The sequence below is a fragment of the Acinonyx jubatus genome, chromosome C2 (assembly GCF_027475565.1).
Source record: "Acinonyx jubatus isolate Ajub_Pintada_27869175 chromosome C2, VMU_Ajub_asm_v1.0, whole genome shotgun sequence".
NCBI classification, from domain to species: Eukaryota; Metazoa; Chordata; class Mammalia; order Carnivora; family Felidae; genus Acinonyx; species Acinonyx jubatus.
In genome coordinates, this window is record NC_069384.1 from 138,391,860 (window position 1) to 138,419,257 (window position 27,398).

A 27,398-nucleotide genomic window follows, 5' to 3' on the forward strand; every position below is an offset into this window, starting at 1 on the left:
GCAGTCCTGGTGGCCTCCCCAACTTGGATGCTCTTTCCAAGCCCAAGGTCTGGAGATTGTGTTTTATTTCATTAAGGTGGAGCGGTTTCCCTAGCGTAGTCATGCAAAAGATACCACAAACACGGTTACAACAGCCTTCTACTAGATGAAATGTGTCAGTTTATAGACTGAGTGAGTTAAGCCCTTTGTAGTTCCACAAAGATTGGGTCAGGCCTTAGGCCAGTAGTTCCTGAACCAGCAGCATTGGTATCTCCTGGAACTTCTTATAAATGTAAATTCTCCAGTCCCACAGAGACTTTGTGGGGTGAGGCCAGGGATTCTAATGCAGGCTAAAGTTTGAGAACCAGGACCTAGACCAAATGAAAAACGTATATATGCAGAAGCGAATACAGACTAGCACCTGTAAGGCTGGGAGTTGAAAGAAAAGAAAAGCTTTTGAAAGATATTTTAGACCAATGTTATCAGCATTGATTCTTCTCTCTTCTAAGCCAACAGTGGAAATGTTTGCTCTTTTCCATGAATGAACATTTGATTCAAAAGCAAACCTTTAATGGCTGATATAGTCTGACGAAGCTTGGGCATCATAGTCCAGAAAACATACAATAAAGCTTCAGTTTGGTGTGACTTTAATTAGAACGCTGGCTAAATTTATTATTTAGCCTCACTATTATTGGTGAGGTCTACCACATGTTATTTTCATAGCCAAACAATAAGACTGGTAGGCAAGTATTTCCATTCACTTTACAGAGTGGAAACTGAGAGGTTGGTTTTCTCACCCTTACGTAGCTTTTGGCTCTTGATTTGCTATTTTAGAACTTGCTTGTCCCACTTCTCCACACTGCTTTTCTAAGAAGAAAATTATTTCAATGTTTTGAAAGTTCTGGGCCACTAATTATATGTTTCAACATAAATTCAAGGTCACTAAAATGACTTATCCGTTTTTCCATACAGGAGCCTAATTTAATGCCTCTTCGTATATTTATTTTGATCAATGTTTTCCTCTATCTCTAGAAAGAAAACCTCTTCAATATTTCACACTTTTATGAATATACTTTATGCTTAGCATGAATATCACATAGGCATTTATTATTATGTACTCTTTAATTAATGAAAGAAAGTAGATCTTTTGACTTAGCTTAATGTGCTGAGATGATGATTTCATTGAAACTCACACGGATGGACTTGATTTGAAAAGTTGAGTGGTCGTTTGAGTGGGGTGGTTTTGACATTTAACAGCTATCATAATCTTTCTTTATTGCAGAATAGCATGTCACAGGTTAATTTTAAAACAAATTTCACTAATAATAGGAATAATGAATGAATGAATAAGGAATGATCGAGTCACCTGCATTTACTTTGCTTTAAGAACAACTAGTGCAAAATCTAGGCTCTGCCACGATTGATGTAGTTTTCGAAAGATTTATTCTTTGTTCATTAAAGGCTCCATTCTTTCACTTGTATTTAAAAATGTTATGAAGAATAATTTAAAGGTTCAGACGGAGTAGTGATCCCTGCTACAGTGTGGATGGACCTAAGTGGAAGCTGACCCAGTCCGTTTGCATGCTTCCATTTCTGTGCAGCTCAGTAAAGGCACATCTGTAGGGGCAGGAAGTAGATGAGTTGTGGCCAGGGACTGGGTACAGGAGTGAAGAGTAACTGTAAATCGGTTCAAAGTTTCTTTGGGGTGATGGAAATGTTCTAAAATAAGATTTTGGTGATGATTGCAAAACTCTGCAAATATACTCCCAATTATGGAACTCAACACTTACAACAGAGGAATTTTATGGTATGTAAATTATATCTCAATAAAGCCTTATAAAAATAGATGTGGGGTTACAAATAGCTTGAGCTAATTAAAACTGATCATCAAAATAAACAGAGTAAAAGTTCGAACCATTTATATATCAATATCATGTGTAGGAGGAAGACGTAGCCTTCCTCTGAAAATTGCAACCCAACTAAAAAGACATATCAACAAGCAGAAAACAGTATCTGATGCACGGAATGCTTCGTGTGTTAAGTGAACGTGGAGTGAAGTGGAATTATTACTTCTGAAACAACACCGGTTACACTCTTTCTTCCTCTTCTCTAAGACAAATGCCAGTCATCCAGTAGAGTATTGATTATAGTTTGGTCATCAACACAGTTGCTGCTCATTTCCAGTCTAGACACAAAGCTCACCCAGCACGTGTAATTGGAAACCCCATGCTGGTCTCAGTGAACTTTTTATTCTCAACACATGGCACAGCGCTGGGCACACAGAATATGCTTAGGAACATTTTTGGTGTCAATCAAGATGATCCCAATCTGGTGAATTACCCAGGCATGTTCAGAAGCTGTAATAAGAGGTGGTGCATGCACCGTAAGTGCTCTAGTAACATCTCATGACAGCACAAGGAAATAAATGATTCGTTCTGAGGGGGAATGGAGAAATATGCAGAAAGGAAGTGATATTTGGGCTGGCCTTCAAGGAAGCAGTGAATAAAAGAGGACTTGTAGAAGAGTTTTCAAACATTGGATCTACCTCTGTTGGTACACGGAGAGCCAAATCTAGAAATGGTTCTTCATTTTATTTCAAATATCAGAGCAGCCTAGAAAGATACATAGTTGCTATCAAGATTAACCTAAGATACATTCCAATCTTATTGTTTTGTAATGTAATAGGATTGGCCTGTGGAAAGATAAGAATTTCCAGTTAAAGCATGAGAAGAGAATAAAGAGGCAGCATCTGTATCTGCTATCTTCAGAGATCTTCAGACTGCAGAGAATCTGCTTTCTGTCCCTACCACAAAGAAACGTGTCCCCCAGGTATCATACTGTCATGCCAACTTTAAAAATGTCATAAGTGACAGAGAAGCAAATAACTTTTACTCTTGAGAAGTTCATCTGTAGCGTATTGAATGGATGCTTAATAAGAGGGCTTCTAGAAAATACACTTCCTTCCAATCCAATGAGATAATGTACAAGCTTATCAATAATGATGGAAACTTCTTCACATGAAGATGAAGGAGGTTTGGAAAAGTGGGAACTATTTCTGAATCACACACTTAAATTTTTATAGGAACAAACATCACATGATACAGGTTTTTTTTTTTTTTTTCTTAGCATTTTGGTCAAAAGTACAGAATCTGATTCTAATCATGAGGAAACATCAGTCAAACCCAAACTGAGGGACGTCCTACAAAATCATAGGCCTGTACTTCAAACATGTCAATGCCACAAAAAAACACAGAAAGGCTGTTAAACCATTACAGAGTAAAGCAGGTAAAAGAGACACAAAAGCTAGATGAAATACATAATCCTGGCCTGAATCCTGGACCAGAAACAAAACTGGAATAAAGAACAATTGATCGTAGCCTGGATCAGCCCCGTCAGGAGGCTAAAAGAGTAGCATGGTTTGCTAAAAGAGCAAACCCATGAAAGCCTCCAGAGACAAGCCTTTCTCCAGCACTGGTCTCAGTCTCTACCCCCACTCCTGGGAGGGAAGAGAGGTGGGCACATTTTATGAAATTTACATAAAGTCTATAGATTAGATAATAGTATGCATCAATATTACATTTCCTGATTTTGAGCACTGCAATGTAAGCTTTCTTTTTTTTTTTAATAATTCTTTTTAAATGTTTATTTATTTTTGAGAGAAAGACAGAGTGCAAGTAGGGGAGGGGCAGAGAGAGGAGGGAGACACAGAATCCGAAGCGGGCTCCAGGCTCTGAGCTGTCAGCACAGAGCCCGACATGGGGCCCAAACCCACGAACTGTGAGATCATGACCTGAGCCGAAGTCAGATGCCCAACTGACTGAGCCACCCCAGGTGCCCCTGTAATGTAAATTTTCCAGGAGAATTTCTTTGATTTTAGGGGGCGCTCTGAGGTATTTAGAGTTCAGGGGGTGGGTATGATGTCTGCAAATTACTCTTGCCTGATTCTGACAAATACAAACAAACACATACATATATTCTCACACACACTATGGTAAGGTAAATGTGGTATAATGGTAACAACTGGTGAGTCCAGATAAAGGTTATATGGGAGTTCTCTGCATTATCCAATGTTTCAGCTGAGAGTACTTTGAAATCACACATAAAATTGAATTTATAGGTTTGCCTTAGCAGATCTTCCAAGAAAACATGCAACTCACTCACACTTGAAGATGGTCATTTTCTACCAGTTTTGTTTTTCCAATTGAACTCTTAAAAAAACTCTTAAAAACTCTTTAAAAAAAAGTAAGCAAATTTGCAATAAAACAACAAACAATCAAATAGCCTTCCATTCATCTAGGAAAAGTGTGTCATATTAATTATATATATATATGTATGTATGTACATATATATATGTGTGTGGTGTGTGTGTATATATATATATATATATATATATATATATATATATATACACACATACATTAGTGGTGATTGCCAGTCTTATATTATTGATATTGCAAAACTTTTTTTTTAAATCATAGAATGGGCATTTGTTTTCTTTGTTTGGGGAAGAGATAAGACTCAGACATACAATGATCACTTCAAAGGAAAGTTAAGAATGAGCATATCATGTGTAACCAGAAAGGGATAACAAGAAAGCACTATTCCCTATGTTTGACCATAAACATTAAATAGGACGAACTCCTTGCAGACACCTGTTTCCCTGGAAACCCATTCAATTGAAAATCCTGCAAAAATTAACATGTATTTTTTTTCTCCCTTAAACGGCAGGAACATCTTTTAGTGACACATTTTTGACCTTTAGTTTTATATCTTAGGCTTAGTATAAGAAGTTCTTTCCAGATCTAAGCAAACAAAGAGCCAAATAAATATCTTTTCATTAATTCTGAGGCTGGGCTTATGATAGTGGGACCTGTATAAGCTGCAACATGAATAGTTGAGGTAAAATTTGCCACTCATCAAGTATTGCCATCTAGACTAATAGACCATCAACCTCTCCCTGCCCCACAACACTCTTAACTCAAATGCCAAGTAACCTAACAGAATAGATAATTGAATTAAATAGTCATACTTGCAGTACCATTCTATGTTTTCAGAGGCAGTAAAGTTCAATAAAGTCAAGTCCCTTGTATAAGTCAATACTGACAAATGTCATGGGGATAGAGGTTCACCAAAAATAACTCTGTTTCAGTCAATGCCATGGAGATTGGCTTTTGACCATGGAGGATTTCTGATTCTCATTTCCAAAGCCCAGTTGATTTTGGATTTCTGGTGTCTCTCTGGTGTGGATGGAGAAGCAGGATCCTATTTATTTCAGTTCAAGTTAAGGAGGATGAATTTGGTCAGAACTTGAAAAACTGGTCTCTAAATAGAACTCCTCAGTAGCATCAGCCACAGAGTAGACTAACTACGGAGAGAAACCATCCCTGTGTCAATATGGGTCATAAGTGGGGCGCCTGGGTGGCTCAGTCGGTTAAGCGGCCGACTTCGGCTCGGGTCACGATCTCGCACTCTGTGAGTTCGAGCCCCGCATCGGGCTCTGTGCTGACAGCTCAGAGCCTGGAGCCTGTTTCGGATTCTGTGTCTCCCTCTCTCTCTCTGACCCTCCCCCGTTCATGCTCTGTCTCTCCCTGTCTCAAAAATAAATAAACGTTAAAAAAAAAAATATGGGTCGTAAGTACAGGTGAAATGGTTTCCCAATATCACTCTTGCCTATTTTGTCTGCAGTGTCACTATAATGCAGGCTACCTTTGGTGCAGAGTCTCTGCATTTCCAGGGGCTGTACTCAAACCCAAAGCCTCTGCCCTGGAGAGGTAAGGATATACTGGCCACCAATCCTTTCAGAGAATAGATTTATTATGGAGCATGAGTACGTCTTTTAGAAACTGACGGGGTAAAAGCCCAGGCTTACTGGGGAATTGAGAATGGGCGTCTACACAGACTGAACACTTCTGTGCTCCTCTCCAAGGGAGGTAAGACCACTGAAAGTGACGGTGCAAAGCAACTGATTGCCTAATTTGTCCTGGAGTTGCTATGTTTTTCTGGTAATCACAGTTTAGGTTTTGGGGGTTAGTACTGATTTAGTGTATTTTGTCCTGTTTTCCCCACAAGGGGAAATACGGTTATTGTATTGGAGTAGCAGATTAATGGAGTGCAGATTAATGGCCTTGGTTCTTTATGGTCAATCAATCTCTGATTATATTCTTTGCTGGAGAGAATTAGTGATTTATCCAAGGTTAAATACCTGGTAAATGTCATGCCTAAGAGCCAAACCATGGTCTTCTGTTCTCAATATTCCCTATGCGCCTACCAAATGCCGGGGAACATTCCTAAGATTTAATGCAGTAGGCCAGCTAAGTAATTTGAAGATTCTTGAAATAAGTTTTTTTTCAGGGTTATTGAGGTACAATTGACAAATAAAATTGTAAGGTATTTAAAGTATACATTGTGGTGATTTGCTATACACATACATTATGACAGGATTTCTTCCATCTGGGTGATTTAGCACATCCGTCACCTCAAATATTTTATATACATTTTTATATGCAATTGTATATAAATGTACACAATATTGTGTATATATAAATATATACAATGTATAGATACACATATACTTGTTGAGAACATTTAAATTCTCCTCTTTTAGCAAATTTCCTTAGACATTACGGTGCTATCAGTCTTGGAATATCTTGATAGCCCCAGATCAACATGCCATTCAAACATTTGTCCAAATTTTAATGGAACCTCTGTGTCCAGCGTCTTTTTTGGTAAGATGTGATACAGGTGATGCAGTTCTTTAGAGCACTGTGTCACAGACTGAACCATGGGTAAATGCCACCTCTACCGCCCAGCACACACTCTGAAAGCATGCACATGATGGTCCCGCTCCTTATTTTCCCTCTCTCTCATCCATTCCCTGCTATCCTCACCCCTTCATGGCTCCTTCCAGTCCATTCCTTCCATTGCCGTTATTGGACCCTGTCAAGGGAGAAAGGAATCCTACCCAGTTCATCCACTTGGAGACACTAGTGACTTGATAAGATATCCAGCCAGGAGGTTTGCATTTGGAAAGACCACAGGGAATTCAGGACAACCTATGGGAAATGTCTGGCGCAGGGAGATTCCAGTGGTCACCTATGATGTCTTTGTAAGACTGACTCTCCCAACAGTACCTTTTCAACTTCAGTGCAAGCTCTACAAGTTAACCATCCACATTGTACATTATCTTGTTTGAAAACTACCCGTTGGAAGCATCACGGGATTTGGCTGTTGTATCTGTTCCCCTTGTATCCATAGTATCCTCAGCATTAGAAAGTTCAATTCTGTCATTATCTACTTAGTGGTTGTTCTCACATTGCGTTCTACATCCCTGACATCCAGTCTGCTTCGGGTCTTTCTAAGCTTCATTATAAAAATAATACACACAGAATCCCACAGTTCTGGGAGATAGGATCCCCGTTTTACAGATGAGGAGCCTGAGGCAGAGATTTGCTCAAGGCTCAGTGGCTGATTAACAGTAGCACCAGAACCTGACCTTGGACTGTAGGACTAGATATGCGCTGAACCCCTCTCCTCCTGTCACGCTAGGTCTGACTGCCCTGCACCTTCCCCTGCATGTAGGCCAGTGTTTTCTCTGTGGCTTAGATTCTTTCCTTGGGCTGCCAGCAGTTTCTTTGCCTTTTTGTGTCATAAGGAAGTATAATGATGAAGAGCTCTGGTACTGGAGCCAGACTGCCAGAATTAAAATTCCAGTTCAGCTCCTTCATACTTTTCTTGGTTTCTTATTTAAATGAAAAAAAAATTTTTTTTAAGTAGACTTCCCACTGGGCACAGAGTCCAATGTGGGGCTTGAACTCATGACCCGAGATCATGACCTGAGCTGCGATCAAGGGTCAGATGCTTAACTAATCGAGCCACCCAGACACCCCTGAATTTTTAATTTTTGAAAGAGATTGAAAAATATCTTGGCTGTTGCTTAGACTCTTCTTTCAATTGTTTGTGCCTCTACTGTAGCTATGTATGTGATGTTTTGTTTTGCTTCTCTTCATTTATGTTTATATGGTTGTCAATGTATTTCAAAGTCAGAAAGGGGAACAAAAACTGGAAAAGGGGAGCCCGAGGCTGAAAGAATGTTTCTGTTCCAAGAACAGTTGTGTAGTCTCTACTAAATGGCAGGTGCTATGCTGGGTAGTTTATACACATTAACTTTCATCTTTACAACAAATCTGAAAGCCAGATACTATGAGCCCGTTTAAAATTAAGTAGACTGAGGGTCAGAGAGGTTAAAAAAATCTGCCCTGCGATGGTAAATTTAAGAGCAAGAAGTTTACCTAAGTCTGTCTGACTATAAGCATATGATCTTAACTTTTAAAGAAAATGGTACAAGTTATTCATTAATGCATTCCTACTGTAAAAAAATCTTGAATGCAGTTGTATGTGGAGTTAGTATTAGCATCCTCCTTTGCTCTACTCTTTCCTTTTTAAGGTGCCTAGTGTCACTGGTTGATGTGTATCCAGGACCTTTTTCTGTGCACATTTGTGCCCTCACAATGATACAGACTTTTAAAACTCTAAATGGGATCCGACTATACTTAATGTGTGGTTGCTTCTCTATTATGTATTCCTGAAAGGACCTCTTTTAAAGAATCTGTTTAGGGGCGCCTGAGTGGCTCAGTTGATTGGGTGACCGACTTCGGCTCAGGTCATGATCTCACGGTTTGTGAGTTCGAGCCCCGCGTTGGGCTCTGTGCTGACAGCTCAGAGCCTGGAGCCTACTTCAGCTTCTGTGTCTCTGCTCTCTCTACCCATCCCTTGCTCACGCTCTGAGTCTTTCTGTCTCTCAATAATACATAAATGTTAAAAAAAAATTTTTTTTTTAATCTGTTTATTTTTCTAGTGGATACTTTAGATATGCCATAATTTATTTGAGCATTCCCCTGTGGACGGACATTTGGATTGTTATTAATTTTCAACAACAACAACAACAACAACAGAGGGGCAAAGAAAACAGGGTGAACACAGATCTTGGTCCGCTTTGAGTATTTCTATGGGATAGAGTATTGTCAGACGGACAGCTGGGTCAAACCATGTATGCATTTTATGCTGTGATAGACACTGCTAAATTGGCCTTGGAAAGCCTGTGGTCTATCCATTGCTCTGTGCTGTATCTCAATGAAAACTGAAGTTGGATGAAAGAGCCTTGAATTCCTGATGTTTCCCTTCTTTGCTATTGCCGTTTCCAGTTTTTTCCCCCTCCACTACAGCTGATGACTTTCCTTTCTTCTCTTGCCCTCTATTTCTGTCTGTCCTGATCTACTTACGGGGTGCTCTTTCCTGCACTTGAAGTATCAAGTCCCACAACTCCCCTGCACATACCAGAAGCTGGTAGAGAGCACTTATTCTCATGCTGATGGCTAAGGCTCCTAGAGTGCCCTTGAGGTATATGAATCACACTGTGCTCTCAGCTGGGACTGCACACATGATGTATGGTGAGTGGGGGCAGAGTGGAGAGTGGAGATGGATGGAACAGATGGTCGTACTAGTGGAAGGGCTCAAGCTTTTTCATCCCCTAACTTCTAAAATACTCATTTACCTGAAGATGTCCTTGTATTTTACTTAAGGACAAAGATAGCGATCACCCGCTGAAAATGTGAATGTCCAACTTGAAGGATTATAATGCATACAATGGCTCTCATTTTTAGAACACTTTGTTATTTTCGTAAATGAGAATTATATATCATTTAAAATTGTCATCATTGATTTGATTCATTTTTTTCCCCTTATGAAGAGCATGAGTTAATAGTCTGGCCCTTTGCTGACATAAGATACTGTTTTAAAAATTACTTTAACTTGTCTAAATCTTGGGGACTGGCTTAAAAAATTAGGGTATATCTATAAGCAAGAATAATTTATAGCCAATAAAAGTCAGAATTCAGAACAATACTTAATGACAAAGGAAAATGTTCATGATATGTTGTTAAACATTAAAAGCTGGTTAAAAAATGGTATGCCAGTATGATCCTGTGTTTAATAAAAATAGAGATGCATAGAAAAAAGAGATATACTGAAGATTTTAACACTGCTTGTCTTTGGAAGATGGAATTAAAATATTTATAAAAATTATTTTTGTTGAAATTTTCAACTTTGTACATGAACATGGGAGGATTTTATGATGAGAGAAAATAACTTGTTAGTAAAATTATTTTAACTCTTTTTTTCTTGTCTTTCTCCAATCTAAGACTCAACTCTTTTGATATTAAACATAGAATTGACCTACAGAGAACATTCAGTGAGATCACCAGATTGCTGTTCACTTTCTTCTGACGCAGCAGGGGAGGTGGGTCAGTCCTTGCCTCTCTCCTCCTACTGGGAGGTCCCTGACTGACGTTGAGCACAAACATCTAAGGATGGAGGTCTGATTGTCTGGATCCAAACCCTGCTGGATCCAGCTACAGGAGTGCACACATCCATCTGGGACTCATCCTTGTGGGACTGGTGAGACCCTGTGGTTCTGAAGAGAAGTTCAGGAAGGCATGAGAGGTCTGCGTGAAGAAGCCTTCTAAGTACTTAGAGGAGGATCAGGGCCCCAGCCAAACAGAGTGGGATTCTCTGAAGGGTTCAAGTCCCAGAGGGATGTGTTACCAGGCTGAGTGATTAAATAGAACATCCAGTTGGCAATTAAGACAAACCAGGCCTAGGGGCGCCTGGATGGCTCAGTTGGTTGGGCGACTGACTTTGACTCCGGTCATGATCTTGAGGTTCGTGAGTTCTAGCCCTGCGTCGGGCTCTGCACTGACAGACAGCTTAGAGCCTGGAGCCTGCTCTGTGTCTTCCTCTCTCTCTGCCCCTCCCCCGCATGTGCACACTCTCTCTCTTTCTCAGAAATAAAAATAAACATTAAAAGAAATTTGAAAAAAAAAAAAAAAAAAAAAAAGCTAAACCAGGCCTAAAGGAAGTATTATCAAAACCAGTGACGTAGGTGGCTCTCCAGTCCCAGTCAAGAAAGGGAAGAAAAATGCACATTCCCTAAATGTCCACTAGGTGGCAGGACCTCTCCTATACTAAGAGCTTAAGAGTATGCATTCTTAGGCATTTCCTCCTGATTGTTTTTAACCATCACCCAGAGGGCTGGCTAAAAAACACATTCTTGGGCCTCTTTTCAAAGCTTCCAATTCAGCAGTCTGGATTGAGGCCTGAGATTCTGCATTTCTGACAAGCTCCTGGTGTAGTTAGTGCCACTGGTTGGTGCACTTTGAGCACCACTGAATGTATCATCTCAGACTCTGGGAAGGAAGGAGGTGGGCAGGAGTAGGATGTGGTCCTTGTGGCTAAGCAATCAGTTCAAAAACTCCAGGGAGGTGTAGTGTGGAGACAGAAGGGTGGCTTGGGGAAGGGAATGGGGTCGCTTGCTTCTGGTTGGAAATAGCCCCTGGTACTAGAGCAGGTTTGAATTGTGGGCTTTGCAGCAGAATGTTAGGTTGCCAGAGTTCTCATTCTAGTTAAATGTGTTACCAATTCACTTCTTTAGAAGGACTGTAGCAGATAGAAACACAGGTATATGCAGATTAAAATGAAGCCGGTGTTGAGACCAAAATGAAAACCAAGACATTGAATATACACCATAAATAAGCGACAAGAAAAACATCAATAATTCTATAAAGCATAATTATTTGAACCGAAGGACCATTTAAAAAATATCTGGTCCATTATAGCTCAATGCGTGGTTATACTGCACACGACTGTGACATAGCTGTGGCCATGCATGGCTGACCAGGCAAGTTTGACAATTCCTGACTGGTCCAGTCTCTGTTCAGTGATGTGAATCCACTGATCATGCATTTGAAAGTCAGTGGTAATGTCAAATTGCTAGAAAAGTTTCTAATACTTACTGTTAGTCTGTATTTGCATCAATAGAGAGTAACGATGACAATTTGTAGAAGGGTACTCATCCGCAAACCACCCTTGGAGATGCACTGATCTAGATGGGCTACTTACTGACCTGAGAGACAGGCTTATTGTGTAACTCAAGCAGGCAATTTGTTCTTTTGGCTCTTGCACTGTAGATCCTTAACTTTTTGTATCCTTCGGGACCATTTAGTTCTTGTTAATTCCATTTTGGGTCCTTGAAATGGGGCTCTTTGGATATACTTTCGGCCTTGATGCTATTTTTCGTACTCAGACATCAAGGGTAATGTCCTACATACAGCAGGCACTTAATAAACATTGATGGGATAAACGCATGGAATTGTAGCCCAGGACTGAGATATCAAGCATGCTTGGGGGCTGGAAAGAGATAGCCAGGAAATAAATATCCAGCATAAATGGATATTAAAACAGAACTCTCCTCACAGTGATTTTATACAGGTGGCAGACGGGCAGAGCAGATGAACAAGAACCAACTCCAAGGAGAAAAGAGCGACTAATCAAGTTGTTTCTCTGGCCTCACAGGTGCCTCCCTAAATAGAGTTGTCCACTGTGAATGAGTAAAATTCAGTTTATACGGTTCATGGGCCATGACAACTTTGGGCTTCCTGTGGCATTTTCATGCTCAGCCAAGCCATTGACTCATGTTCATGCCAAGGTGAACCCTGCTGGTTACTGTAGAAACTACCAGAGATTTTTCCTTAGTTGTTTTCCTTTTTTTTTTTTTTTATTTCTTATTTTTTATTTTTATTTTTTTATTTTTTAATATGAAATTTATTGTCAAATTGGTTTCCATACAACACCCAGTGCTCATCCCAACAGGTGCCCTCCTCAATGCCCATCGCCCACCCTCCCCTCCCTCCCACTCCCCATCAACCCTCAGTTTATTCTCAGTTTTTAAGAGTCTCTTATGGTTTGGCTCCCTCCCTCTCTAACTTTTTTTTTCCTTCCCCTCCCCCATGGTCTTCTGTTAAGTTTGTCAGGATCCACATAAGAGTGAAAAACATATGATATCTGTCTTTCTCTATATGACTTACTTCACTTAGCATAACACTCTCCAGTTCCATCCACGTTGCTAGTAGCTGTTTTCCTTTTAATACTAGAATCTTGAGGAAGGACTTTAATGTAATAATTTAATTATATTTTCTTATTAAATAGTTCTCTGACTTTCAGCAAAGGAGAGCTTAATGAATCCAAAATGGGTTATCAACTCTAATCCCCCCGATACGTCATGCCTTACCCCACACTCATCTGTCCTATTCTCCTTCTCCATACCTTACTAGGCACACAGTGGAGCACAAGGAATTTATGTGATTTAATGGTGCATAGCTAATAATACTGATCACAGTAATAATGATAGCTGCCATTTAGAGAGCACTTATGAGAGGTACTATGCTAAATGCTTAAATATATTATCTTATTTAATTCTATCAACAATCACATAAACTTGCTCAAGGACAGAGCGGAAGGGCTAGGATTCTAGCCCAAACTTGTGACTTTAACCACTGTACCATAGTTACCACCTTGGATCCAAATAGAGACTGTTTCCTTTTGCTTTTAAGGTATAACTACAAACTGAAAACTACAGTATTGGGAACTCTGGGTACCCAAGGCCAAGACTTTTTGTCAATGATGGAGACATAGATGGAGCCTATGAATGAATAAATGAGTGGCTGACTGAATGAATGAGTATGGGTACCAACTGTGAATGAATCAAATTAGTTTGTGAGGTTCTTAGATGACGAGGATACTACAATTTCATGTTGGCATTTCACTGTAAACCAAGGAGTGACATGGTTTTGATGCCAGCTCATAAATTCTGAAGACACACTCTGGTTGCAAATTCTAAGACTAAATCTCAGTTGTTTCTCAAACAAATTTGTGTGCCCATGCACACACACAGACACACATTCTTGTCCTATATGCTCTTTCAAAAAAACCTTATTTTGTTCTTTTTCTAAATACCCGTTCAGTTTCTCAAATCCCCAAATAATAGAGAGGCAGTTCAAACACAAATCTTCCCATTCAGAACATGTATAGTTTTGACTACACTCAAATCAGAGCTCATACCACTATTTTATTATTCTTCGATAATTCTATTTTCAGTTGAAACAATGTACACACTCAACTTCCCAGGTCAACTGGTAGTTCTAAGGAGATTATCATGTGTTCTCTGAAAAGCTAAAAGACCAGCCGTTTTTTGATAGAATGATCATGTGTTTATCTTCAAGTTAAAACGGTATGTAAAAGTCTTTCATGGCTCATATAGAAGAGCCCTTACAGACTTTCATTAATATATCTTGCTGAGTGATTGCCAGATTTCCAAACACACAATCTAAAACTTAGTCATGAGTCAAAGTCCTTAAAGAAGAACCAAAAAGATCCTTTCTCCCCCTACATGCTAAATTGAAAAAGAATGGAAAGTCACATGAACGTGGACATTTAAAAGCACAAATGAATTTACAAAGCACACATTTTGGGGAGCCCTAAGACAATAAAGCGATCAGCACAAAGACATCTGTCAGGGTGGAGGCAACCTGAGGTAAAGACCAGTTAAATCTAATGCAATCAGGAACTTAAGGCCAGTTTAACACTTTTTTTATGAGGTGACAACCTCCTAACACCATAATCTTGCCTTTCAGGAAGATGACACAAGGATTTAATGAGTAAAAGAAAACAACTTAAAACCTCTCTTTTGAGCATGAATTGTCTATTTGGGTTAAAGGTAGTCTTTGAGATCCCGTTAGCCATTGGGAAAACACACACACACACACACACACACACACACACACACACACACTCGCGCGCGTATCAAAGGCAAGTAGTTATAGAACGATAGCAATGTCTATTTCTACTCAGATTCAAAAGCAGAGTTAAAGCCAAAGCTAACAACCCATCTGCTAATTAGAGAAATAAAAATGTCTTCTCCTCAAGTGTCCAACACAACATGAAACTGAAATTAACTGCTTTCCTTTGGGACTCATTTATTTATGTTCAAAAGAAGATTTGGGGATAAAGAAACCCTGCAACGGAACAGTTGGGGAAAACACATGGACACTGTGCATTGGAATAAATGGAGCTGAGCACACATTTACAACAGAGATTTTTTTCTGCTTGTTGAAGAAACAACTTGGTAGGGTCTAATAAAAATCGGGTTACCTTTACATTTCTTCTCTTCTGTTTGGAAGGTCTGGGCACTTGGGACACTCTGATCAGTCACATCGTCATGGTCCAGATGGAATATTGAGCTAGTCCAAGTGGCCTGGATGAGATGTGGTGATGTCTGTTCATTTTTCAATGCGCTGCGCCTCTCCGCATGGCTCTTCCTATGTAGGCAGGCTTCAGACATTCCTACTAGCTTCCAGTCGTGTTCTCGGTCTGGACAGTGCTTTGGTTTGTCCCAGGCTGGAAGGCCATTTTCTGGAGGGTTGAAAAACACGAGATGACGAGCTGTTGGCATTGTCAAGATTTTGTTGAGATGCAGTTTTGGAAGGCAAGTTGTTTCTCAATTCTTTGGGGCTGACAGTATTCACATGCACCTCCACTTGACGGCAGTGATAAGATGCAGAATTTGTCAGCCTTGGGCATTTAGCCACCGCAGTTGGATTGCCTGTCGGAGTAATCAACACATTCCCCCTTATTTTTAGTGCCTAGAAAGACATTAGTTCCTCCATGGAAAGGCTGTGCTTTCGCCAGCCAGGCTTCCACAGCAATAGCCCAAGAGCAAGTTTACGCCAATTTATGTTACTGCTTAGACGATCGTTTGAGGTCTTGAGGGTCAGGGCTGGCCATGTACACTTTTCAGATCCTTAGGACATAAAACATCCAGGATTCAGCCTTGTTTGACTTTGGTTTCATCACAGGCTGACCTGAGGGGCACCCTTGTTACTTAAGTGGGACATGCTCACGTGGTTCCTCAAAGAGTGACAACTCAGTCCTCCCTACCACCTTCTTCCCTAACAGCCTGATAAAAGGGACTGGATCTTCAAATGGATATTTGTAAATGTAGTCCCAAATAGGCAATGAGATCCAATGAAGGAAAGCAGACAGCGCTTTAGTTGTGGGGCCGATTAGCAGCCCTAATGATAGAATAAGCTCCGGATCTCTTTGGCTGAGGCAGAGGCAGTGAATTACTTATGTATATGGTGTTGTTCTTCCTATTTAATTTATAGGGACTTGAAAATCTACCCTCTAGAAAATAGGAAGAAGTGGAATAACATAATGAAAACTTTCTCACACTGATCTTCCCCGGTGGCAAACTTTACCTCCTTGAATATCTTTACTGTACATGGATATAAGGTAGTGAAAATGAACAGGGTAATGTATGTATGTATTTGTATATACAAAAAATTAAAAAACAAAATCCATCTGGTCATCCATATTTCTAGAAATTCTTAGGCTACTGTCAAAATGAGAAAAATACAATATAGAGTTATACTTTTAAATTGATCATATACAGTGATTGAAAGACTGTAATTTATAAGTGAATTTTCCTTTATGCAGAAATTACCAAAGGAGCAAAGATATCCATATTAGAGAGAAGAGTCCATCCTGATCTGTTCATAGTATTGGGAGGTTTTTTTCTTTTTTTTAATGTTTATTTATTTTTGAGATACAGAGAGGGAGACAGAGTGTGAGCAGGGGAAGGGCAGAGAGAGAGGGAGACACAGAATTCGAAGCAAGCTCCAGGCTCTGAGCTGTCAGCACAGAGCCTGACACGGGGCTCGAACTCACAGACCGCGAGATCATGGCCTGAGCCAAAGTCGGACATTTAACCCACTGAGGCTCCCCAGTATTGGGAGTATTAAGTAAGCTGCCTTTCTAACATTTAAAACGACTTTTAAATTATTTAACGCAAGGGTTAAAAATGCTTTAGGTTTTCGTAAGCACCCTCTCTAAAGGACCAAACGTCTTCAGTTGTTGTTAGGATGGTTTCTCTAAAAGTGTGACCTACTCTCAGTCACTTTGGAGGCCACATTTACCCTGTGTGATTTCAGGTTACTATGTGGAAATTCTAACACACATACACTCTCTTTCTACTCCAGGAGGCGACTGTGAACATTGACAACAAATAATCAACACATGATTTCTTTGTCACAGTAAATGGAAATGCTGTGGCTTGAAATAACAAGGCCAGTAAGCAATAAGTCCTTGCCAAAAAAAAAAAAAAAATTCTACTGTGACAGCTTTTGGATACAACATTTGATCTTATTCAGAGAAGAGCCCTGAAAATTCACTGTATGCAAACGGCCGTGCTAGGCATTGTGTGAGGTCATGAGTCCTTTCTCTTTGGAGATTACGTGGCCTTATTCAATGCATGGTGAATCAAGAAATCTGGACTCAACCACAGCCAGCTACTGTGCAATTACAGGTACCTATTCTCACTATCCATTAAAAGAAAACAACAGATTAAAATCGTGAGAGATTGTATTGCATTCAAATTAAATATATCTATGTAGAATCCATTCAAGTTTATTATCCGCGAGGGTTTGAGGTTTTCATGAGCTAAATATAAAGCTACTGAATGCAAGGGTTAATTCTGGGCCTAAAGAGATTGATTTTATTTCTACATACATAAAAAGGCTTCTGACCAATGCATGTTTCTATATGTCTTCTTTGTTTTCAGGGACTCTCTAAATCCTTGGTAAATTGCATCCTGTAAAGCTCCATGTTAAGTAATGCTAAAGTTATCACACTATTTTGTAAAGCCTCCAACATTTGATTTTTCTGCAGAAATTCTTAAAATTTGGTATCAGTTTCCCTGATCAAACAGAAATTAAGAAATTCAGCCAAAGTGAGTAGTTACTGCTCCCTAGTGAAGGGAGCTAGTGACCACACTTGGATGAGAGATACTGAAAGGGACTCCACCCAAGGGGACATTCCTCCTTAAGCACAGCCTATTAAAGCTTGCTCAGCGTGTCCCCTGGGCCAGCAAGAGCAGGGATTTCTTCTAAGCAAGGGAGGTTATATTTGGGGTGAGGCAAGGGATAAGATTGCCATCCATTTTCCTAAGAAAAGAAGTTGAGATGGTTGGGGGAAAGGGCTTCATTCATGGGAGGCATTTACGGGCTCGTAAATTACTGTCTGTAATTACATTCATGATAATGATATTCAGCCGCTTAATTGGCAAGTTTATTGGTTGGGGCACCTGCTGGGAAACCTGGGGACTGAGAACTCTTGGTTGGGTCATGGGAAAAGTTGAGAGGATTCTATTTAAGGAGGATTCTTGATTCTTATCCTTCCATGAACAGGGCAACACATACAAGTCCTATTCCATTCCAAAGGAGGGATAAGATACCCACTACACCGAGCTCCTTAAATTCTGCCCATAAGTTACCTCACGTGTGTTTGCTTGGCAGTGCTGGTGTTCAGGGGTACCCTGCTATTTCTATGTCTAATGCTAGTATCCTTTGGTTCCCCCCAAACTCAAATCAATGAGGCATATCGTCGTAGAGGGACTGAAATAGCAACAGATTAAGTCAACCATTCTCAAACCTTAGTGAGTGACAATCACCTGAGGCACTACTAAAGAACACAGAAGACCAGGCCTATTGAAGTGGGATGGGGCCAGGGCGTTTGTTTATTTGCTAAGTTCTCCAGATGATTCTGATACCCAAAAGAGTTGGAGATAACAGAGTTCAGAAAACTGAAGGCAGGAAAACAAATTACTGGCAGGTTCCAGGTAAGGACATAGTCTCCATCTCACACCCTGATGTTTTTACACAGCCTTGAAGTAAATTTGCTTTATAATTAAACAATTCATCAACTGTTTTGGGATCAGCTGTGTGAAGCTTTAAAAGTCAGATGTTATGAAAATATTCTCAGTGCCATAATCATCAGGGAAATGCAAATCAAAAGCACAATGAGATATCACCTCACACTTGTCAGAAGGGCTAGAATCAAAACCACAAGAAACAATAAGTGTTGGTGTGGATGTGGAGAAATAGGAACCCTGGGGCACCACTGGTGAGAATTTAAATTGGTGCAGCCACTGTGGAAAACAATATGGAGACGCCTCCAAAATTTAAAAATAGAACTACCCTATGATTCTCTAATTCCACTACTGGGTACTTACCAAACAAAACAGAAACACTGATTTAAAAAGATATATGTATAATATATGACTTACAATAGGCAAGGTAGGGAAGTAACATAAGTGTTCATTGATAGATGAATGGATAAAGAGGTGCTGTACAAATACACACACACACACACACACACAGAAAAATTACACAATCATAAAAAAGGATGAGATGTTGCCATTTGCAACAATGTAGATGGACCTAAAGAGTATTATGCTAAGTGAAATAGACTGAGAAAGAAATACTATCTGATTTCACTTATATGTAGGTAAAATCTAAAAAACAAAATGAATGAACAAACAAAAAGCAGAAGCAGATAGATAAATACAAAGAACAAACTGATGGTTGCCAGAGGAGAGGAGGGTACAGGGTGGGTAAAATGGGTGAAGGGAAGTGGGAGACACAGGCTTCCAGACATGAATGAAGAAGTCATGGGGATAAAAGGTACAGCACAGGGAATACAGTCAATGGTATAATAATAACGTATGGTGACAGATGGTAGCTACCTGTGGTGAGCACAGCATATTGTATAAACTTGTAAAATCACTATTTGTACACCTGAAACTAATGTAACATTGTGTGTCAACTATATTTCAATAAAAGGTCAGATATTAATTGGATATTATCTTATAGATGGTGGGTGAGGATGTAAATAAGTATTCCCCTAAAAAGTCTGTTGCTCTGGGCATTAATTATCTGGGACATGATGTGAACAATAGTAGCAATACATTAAACATTTTTTAATGTTTATTTATTTTTGAGAGAGAGGGAGAGAGAGCAAGCAGGGGAGGGGCAGAGAGAAAGGGGGACAGAAGATCCAAAGCAGGCTCTCTGCTGTCAGCAGAGAGCCCAATGTGGGGTTCGAACCCACAAACCATCAGGTCATGACCTGAGCTGAGGTCAGATGCTTAATCAACTGAGCCACTCAGCTGCCCCGAAATACATTAAAAAAATTGTTTTTTTGTTAATGTTTTTACTTATTTTTGAGACAGAGACAGAGCATGAGCAGGGGAGGGGCAGAGAGAGAGAGGGAGACACAGAATCCAAAGCAGGCTCCAGGCTCTGAGCTGTCAGCACAGAGCCTGACGCGGGGCTCAAACTCACAGACTGTGAGATCATGACCTGAGCTGAAGTCGGACGCTTAACCGACTGAGCCACCCAGGAGCCCCACATTTTTTTTTTAAAGGAGGATTCTAGGAATGACCATATCTTGTTAGTCACATGCAGTGTGAATCCTTTGCTCTTTAATGGATTCTAGCTAATACCTGGCTTTTAATACTTCATATTCTAGACATCAAGACAATTAACGAATTTAATTTATCCAAGAAGAATTGGAGAAAATAAGTAGATAGGAGCATGTGAACTGCTACTAAAATAACCAGGCACACATTGGCCTGTGTTTCTCAAGAGTGTATAGATTGAGTGGCTGAATTTGTGTTAGATGTCTACAATTCTTGTGACTCTGAATGACACATCAGTCTAAAAAGTTATTTTGTAAAAAGAAACAAACCTAAATCTCATTAATATAACTACCTACAGCCTATCTCAGGAAATTTCATTAAATAGGATCGGAAATAAATCTGTCCATCAAAAAAGGGAGAATTACATGGAAATATTCAAGTATTTCAGGACACAAAATCAAGCTGATACATTAGAAAAGCACTAAGGCAAAGGAAATAGGATTATGACAACCTGGTCAGTGAGGGTCAGCTGAGTAGGCCGGGATTTCATGGCACTCATTATAAGAGTGTTTAGTTTGCATTAAAGGCCATCAGTATTAGGCATTGAGACCCCAACCCATGCTCTGTGGTAGGGGAATGTGTATACAGTGTGCTTTGCAAACCCAGGGAGTGTGTTGAATTATCACGTATAGCTCAGGATATTAAGTATGATGTCTCTAATTTCCATTCCAATTTTTTCCTCGAGCCCATTAAGCTTTAGCTTTGCCTAATTCTCATACTATGTACATATCAACTGACTTTTATTTGTGGAGTCCGGTAGAACAGGAGACTAATGTTTGGCTGAGCATTTACTAAGGGCCAAGTATGGAACTAGACATTCTTACTCATCTTCATGAACATCCAGGGAGGTACACAGTGACACTGCTTGATTTAAGAGGAACGTTACATTCAGAGAAGCACTTCATCTGCTCTTTCATACCTTTGTGCTGTTAACAGATAATATTATCATTATTTGCCTTAGTTTGATGAGTAGCCATTAGCCTATTAATAGTTATCTTTTTTTAGTAAGAGTAATTTATCTTATTTTTTAAATTTTGTTTTTGAGAGAGGACACAAGTGAGAGAGGAGCAGAGAGAGGGAGACAGAGAGAGAATCCCATGAAGAGCAGAGAGAGGGAGAGAGACAAGTGGGGCTCACATGAAATGGGGCTTGAACTCACTAAATGGAGCTTGAACTTACGAACTGTGAGATCATGACCTGAGCTGAAGTCAGATGCTTTACCCACTGAGCCACCCAGGTGCCCTAATAGTTATCATTTTATTCTTTCAAAGTTCTTTATCAACTATGTTTATTATTCAATTTTCTCTGTTACTCATTTTAATTTTTTTTAATGTTTTTTATTTATTTTTGAGAGAGAGAAAGCAAGAGTTGAGGAGGGGCAGAGAGAGAGGGAGACACAGAATCTGAAGCAGGCTCCAGGCTCTGAGTTGTCAGCACACAGCCCAACATGGGGCTTGAACCCACGGACCCCGAGATCATGACCTGAGCTGAAGTCAGATGCTTAACTGACTGAGCCACCCAGGCGTCCCTCAGTTACTTATTTATATTCACAACTGGTCTGCCTGCTTTCATTCTAAGCCACCTACAGCCCACTGTTCACAGAGCAGGCAGAGTGAGCTTTCAAAAATATACATTACTACAGCCAGAAAGACTCCAAGAGATTGACCCTTGCCTATCCCACCGAGCTGCTCCCCTGTGGCGTTGGCCCCTTGCCTTTTGTCTTCTGGCCGTGTGGGCTTTTTCTAACATGTGATGCTTGCTCCCACCACAGAGTCAGCTCCTTAATCCTGGAGTGCCCTTTCCAACTCCATACATCACCTCCTCTTGATGTATTGGGAACAATTACTGGGATCACCAACCCCTGCCCCTTTTACATGAAGGTTGGATTTTCCCTTTTAAAGAACCTTATCAGGGTTGCATTTCTCAAGGAAGATCATCGAAAGTAAAACCTAATGGTTTGGGGGTGCCTGGGTGGTTCAGTTTGTTAAGAATCTGACTCTTGATCTCAGCTCAGGTCATGATCTCACGGTTAGTGAGCTCGAGCCCCACAGGGGACTCTGCACTGATGGCCTGGAGCTTGCTTGGGATTCTGTCTCTCCCTCTCTCTGCCCCTCCCCCACTCTTTCTCAAAACAAACAAACAAACAAAACCCTAACGGTTGGATCCCCATATCGACCTGGAGGCGACTCTGTTTTAGTGAACAGAGGAGAGAGGGAAGTTGGAAATCTGAGTCCCACTCTTTTAGTGGCTGAAGGGTCCAATTTTGGAAATCACTGCCACTTTCTAAGCCTCAGTTCTTTCCATTTGTAAACTGACCATATAATGTTGCTCATAGGATTTGGTCTGTTCTCAGCCTTCAAAGCCTAGATCTATTTAGGTTTTCTTGAACCATCCCATCCACCCTCCAAACTTCATTAACACTTTCCATGTATCTTTCTCTGTCCATGTGCTACTTCATAACTTATGATTTATGGGGAAATAGGTTCTACTTACATAAATCGGTTAGAAAGAAGCTTCAGGCAGAAAGCTGTGACCACAGGGCAAAAGCGCCCGAGGTTAGCTAGTGAGATAGTATAATGGAATCACGAGTAACTTGTTATATCACCTGCAGGAACTTACTTTCCATCTGACGCCAATGTACTATTGTATTTTGATCACAAACTCCACTTGCCCCCCCTTTGGTTCTTCAACACACAAGTTAATAATTACTATCTGATTGTTTTCTCCACGTTCACGTGTGTAAGATCTTGTTTTCTTCACGTTCACCACGTGGGTAATATCTTGTGAGCTCAATAAATATGGAGATGAAAGGGCAGTTCGGGCTCTTGTCTCCTCCGGGATGTTAGCGTTTTTTTTTTATACCGAATTCTCTGTTTTCTTGCTGGCCAAAGCGAAAACTCCAGACTCCTAGTCTGGGACAATGACTTAATCATTTCCTTTTTTAAAAGAATTTGTTGAACACGGTGCCTAGCACGATGCCTTAGTTACCATCCTAACAATCTGGTAACTTTGCAAAGAGAAAACGATTTCCTAGGCACAGACTTCTTGCCTGTTTTCTTATCTAAGTCACTGATAAGTCCCAAGGAGGACTCAAAACTATGAAAACAACTTCAATGCAGATTTTCTACTGCCAATACTGTCTTCTCCAGACTGCTGAGAAAATGAAAACTGTCTTGCTTTTTAGCGGTGGGGTGCTTGGGTGGCTCAGTCAGTTAAGCGTCTGACTTCGGCTCAGGTCATGAACTTACAGTTTGTGGGTTTGAGCCCTGCATCGGGCTCTGTGCTGACAGTTCAGAGCCTGGAGCCCGCTTCAGATTCTGTTTCTCCCTCACTCACGTTCTGTCTCTGTCTCTTTCTCTCAAAAACGTAAAAAAAAAAAAAAGTTTTTAGAAGCGGAGTTTAATAGTGGTTAAGAATCTGCACTCTGCTGATTAAGGTTCAAATTCTGGCTTTGGCATTTATCAGCCGTGTGACTTTGGGCCAATTGCTCTACCTTTTGGATCTCTCTTGAATGTCTATATAATCCTTGTCTGTCTCTCCTCCGTAAGGCAAGAACTTACCGTGTTTTCCCTGTATTACGTCAATGGGATCCGTACTTCCCCTCCCCCCTCTATTGGACTCCGATCAACTTCTTCATCTCTCAGCTCCTACAGCACCAAGCACAGTGCTTTAACACGACAGGACCTGAATGAATATTATTTGGAAATAATCTAACACAATAGAGACAGGTCCAGATACTTCAGAAGCCTAACAGAGCACACAAAGACTTGATTCTATCCAGGGATCTTCTGCACTGAGCCATTACACGCTCTGTGTGAGAGCTAGTCAGCCAGAGCTGGTTCACATCAATGTTCTGCAACAAAAGGTAGCTTGGCCATAATCAGATGCATGTCAGCCTTTGATTCATTCTGTGCACGGAGAAGACAGAAAGGGAATCTAGACTCTGCTTGTCCCGGTCCTCAGATTGGGTGAACTTCCTGTTTTTACTTTGGAATTTGCTTAAGACAGGTGTAGCTTGTTTGCTGCCCAGACAAGTGTCTGGTGGAGAGCTTCACAAGGGACACCAGAGCACGGCTGCAGGTGTCAGTGCTATCTTATCAGGACCTCTGACCTAGGACTATCGTCTCATCATCTGGGGTGGGTGGGCCAGTTACCAGAGGGCAGGCTGCTGGCTTGTTTGCCAGTGTCCTTGGATCCATCTAGGGTGGCTTTGCTTGGCCTGGAAATCTCAACGAGTAGCCTAAGCTGTAGTGCCTGGCTCACCGCTTTTTATGAAGGGCTTTGGGGGCAGTGCTTCGTCAGTGGAATCTGTAAGACTCGTGTATTTGGAGTATTTGGGCAAGGGAGGGAGATTTCCCCGAAATGAGAGAAAAGTCAAATTGTTGATGGTTTTTTTTCTGAATTTTTAATGCCTATTTTCGAAGGAGACAGAGTGTGAGTGGGGGAGGGGCAGAGACACACACACACACACACACACACACACACACACACACACACACACAGAATCCGAAGCAGGCTCCGAGCTTTGAGCTGTCAGCACAGAGCCCGACACAGGGCTCAAACTCCCAAACCGCAAGATTGTGACCTGAGCCGAAGTCGGACGCTCAACCGACTGAGCCACCCAGGCGCCCCCAAATTGTTGACAGTTTTTAAGGGAAATTCACCATTACTCCTTTCAAGAATTGTGAGGAAAGGGTTACCTGACTGCTGAGTCTCATTAGGAAACTGGGTGAGAATCCCTCGGCATTGGTGTTACGATTACATGAGCTAACGTATGTACAAGGTCTACCATTGAGCAGAAATATAATCAGTTTTTGAGGTGTTGCCTTCCTATTTTACACTAACTACAGAGAACAGTCCATAATTCTCAGTGGGTGGGAAGGAACCTGGAGGCTCCATTCTCCTCCCTCCTTCTCTTAACCCACAAAAACATTATAAGTCATCCCCTTCCCCTCCTCTGGGACTGCTATTCCAGTCAGTGGTGAGTTCCTCTTCCTTCGAAAAACATTTGTTACTTGTTCTAGTAACGTGTAATCATGTGTTGCTTCTGAGATCTCCTCGGTGCATGTTAGCATTCCCAGTATGAGGAATGGCCCTTGACATTGTGACCAGCTATCCTTTGGTATTCTCCACAACTTATACCTGCAAAATGGAGTGGAATATTCTGGTCATTGTAGGACACGTGGGGGCATGGGTTACAGCTTGCGGGATAGTTTCCAGGCCACTGGCTTCTACAGGAATTGTGACTAAGGAGGATTAGAAAGGGAGGAAACCACATTTATTATCTACAGGGTACTTTATGTGATGATATGGTCATAAAATTCACTGAGGACTTCCTATATGCCGGGCTACGAGAGTAGGCACCACAAATAAAAATTAGCTGAGCACCTATGTGCCAGGTAGCATTTCAAGCATTTTTCCTACAGTATCTAACTTGCATTCCGATGTGGAGAGATGGGTATTGTCTGCCACATTAACCAATGAGGAAATAAGCGTGGAGGGAAGTTACCAGATTCCTGTGCTTCTATTCCGAAGGCATTATAGTAATGCAATTATGAGTTCACTTGTTTAGGCTGATGAGATCCTTGATAGTGGGGACCATGGCTTGTTTGATTTGTGCCCCAACATGTAGCACGGGGCCTGGCACATTCATGAATGCTCATTACCTTGTGTGGAATTGAACTAAACTCATCTGCTCTCTATGGCTCCCTCCTGCTCCTCCACAGGCCAGTGGGGAATACAAAATGAGAGAATCCTTCTCCCCTTTGTGCTTTCTCACCCTCCTCCTGCTTAGCTAAGTGCTATTTCTCATTATCTTTTCTTGATCCCTAGACTGTTTCTTCAGAACTTCTCTTCCTTCACTTCCACCCTTTCCAAGTGCTAGGTGTCTATGGATATTTCAAGATCTGGAGCAGAGGTCAGAAGGGAAAAGACTCTGGGGTTTAAGACAATGAGGACCTTTCACTTACACTTTCTTTGAAAAATTTTTAAAGGAAGTGAAATGTTAACATTGTATTTATGCATGTATAGAATGCAAGACACAGGACCATGAAATGTGCTCAAATATTCCAACTAGGTTGTACTCAATCTGGACAATATCTGGTGCTTCACTCCTGAAACTATAAGTGAGGATCTGCTGGGGCTGTTGCTTAGCCTTTGGTTACATGAAATGCATCCTCAGGAATATCATCTTGTAGGCAAAGTCTTGCAAAATCAGGCTCTTTGTTCAGATAGGCTGCCTTCCATTGCTATATGGTTTTGTCTTTCATTTACGGAGCACCTGCCTATTGATTTTTCTTTGTGTTGAGACTGGACTTCTCTGCCCCTGTGTGCAGGTGAATTGAAGTTTGCTATCACCGTGGGTTTCTCGTGTTTCTTTGGCAGGGATTCTCAGTCCATTAAGTGAGTGAGATCTGGGAGCTGCTAAGAGAGAAACAAATCTTTTTCTTATCTGGCTGCTTCTGCTTCTCCAGTTTTCCTGTATATTTCATTAGGCCATCATTATCCAAATGAAAAACAATCATCATGGCTATAGAAACCTCACATAGTTATTCTGAAACCAGAAACTACAATGATAACCTCTTGATAATGAGTTAAAACCATTAAATTTTTTTAAAGTGTGTTTAGAACCTTTTAAATGGGGTTCACATTAATCCATTTGGAAGTTTAGCTGAAACCAAGTTAAAAACAGCACAACGAAACGAGGTGTGTTCAAAGACCACAGTGGAATCTCCACGTGAAGTGTAACTGCATGGAAACGTGTCGGCGGCCATCTCACAATTATTTAACCACATAGGAACAAGCCGCCCTCTGGAGCACTGGCCAGAGGCCCTAGAGACTTGGAAGGTACTTTCCAGAGGACATAGTGGAATCCTCCCCTAGGAACGGTCATTTGATTTTTCCATAATTCATCCTGGGTTTAATCAGAATCCTCTGGTCGGATGACTTAAACTGTGAGGTGTAATTACTCTAAAGGCTACAGAGATTCCATTTAGGATATTAGAAAAGCTACAGCTGTTGCAAAAACATTCCTATTAAAGAGCCACGAATGCACATAAAAGGGAACAGATGTTTACTGCCAGGATTAGATTTCCCCTGTATGAAAGTTCAGATCATAATGTTTATTCTCGTTGCCAGTCCGAACCCACATTGCTGAAAAAAACATAAGGTAGTCTGTAAGGCTGTCCCCATTTTATGTTTCCAAACTCGAAATACC

General features: G+C 40.8%; 1 protein-coding gene across 15 annotated transcripts in view; it reads right to left on the bottom strand.

The window, feature by feature from the left end:
- The window catches only part of THRB (thyroid hormone receptor beta), a 382,979-nt gene that overhangs the window by 59,315 nt on the left and 296,266 nt on the right, over positions 1 to 27,398 (bottom strand). For 13 of the 15 annotated variants that reach the window (XM_027040947.2, XM_027040944.2, XM_053221529.1 and 10 more), the window contains one exon: positions 15,019 to 15,279. The exons of 1 other annotated variant lie outside the window; for it this stretch is intronic. In XM_027040947.2, coding sequence (XP_026896748.1) covers positions 15,019 to 15,279 — 261 coding nt within the window. Of the gene's footprint in view, positions 1 to 15,018; positions 15,280 to 22,801; positions 23,514 to 27,398 lie in introns of those variants that run through there. One more of the 15 variants, XM_053221530.1, reaches the window with a different exon arrangement.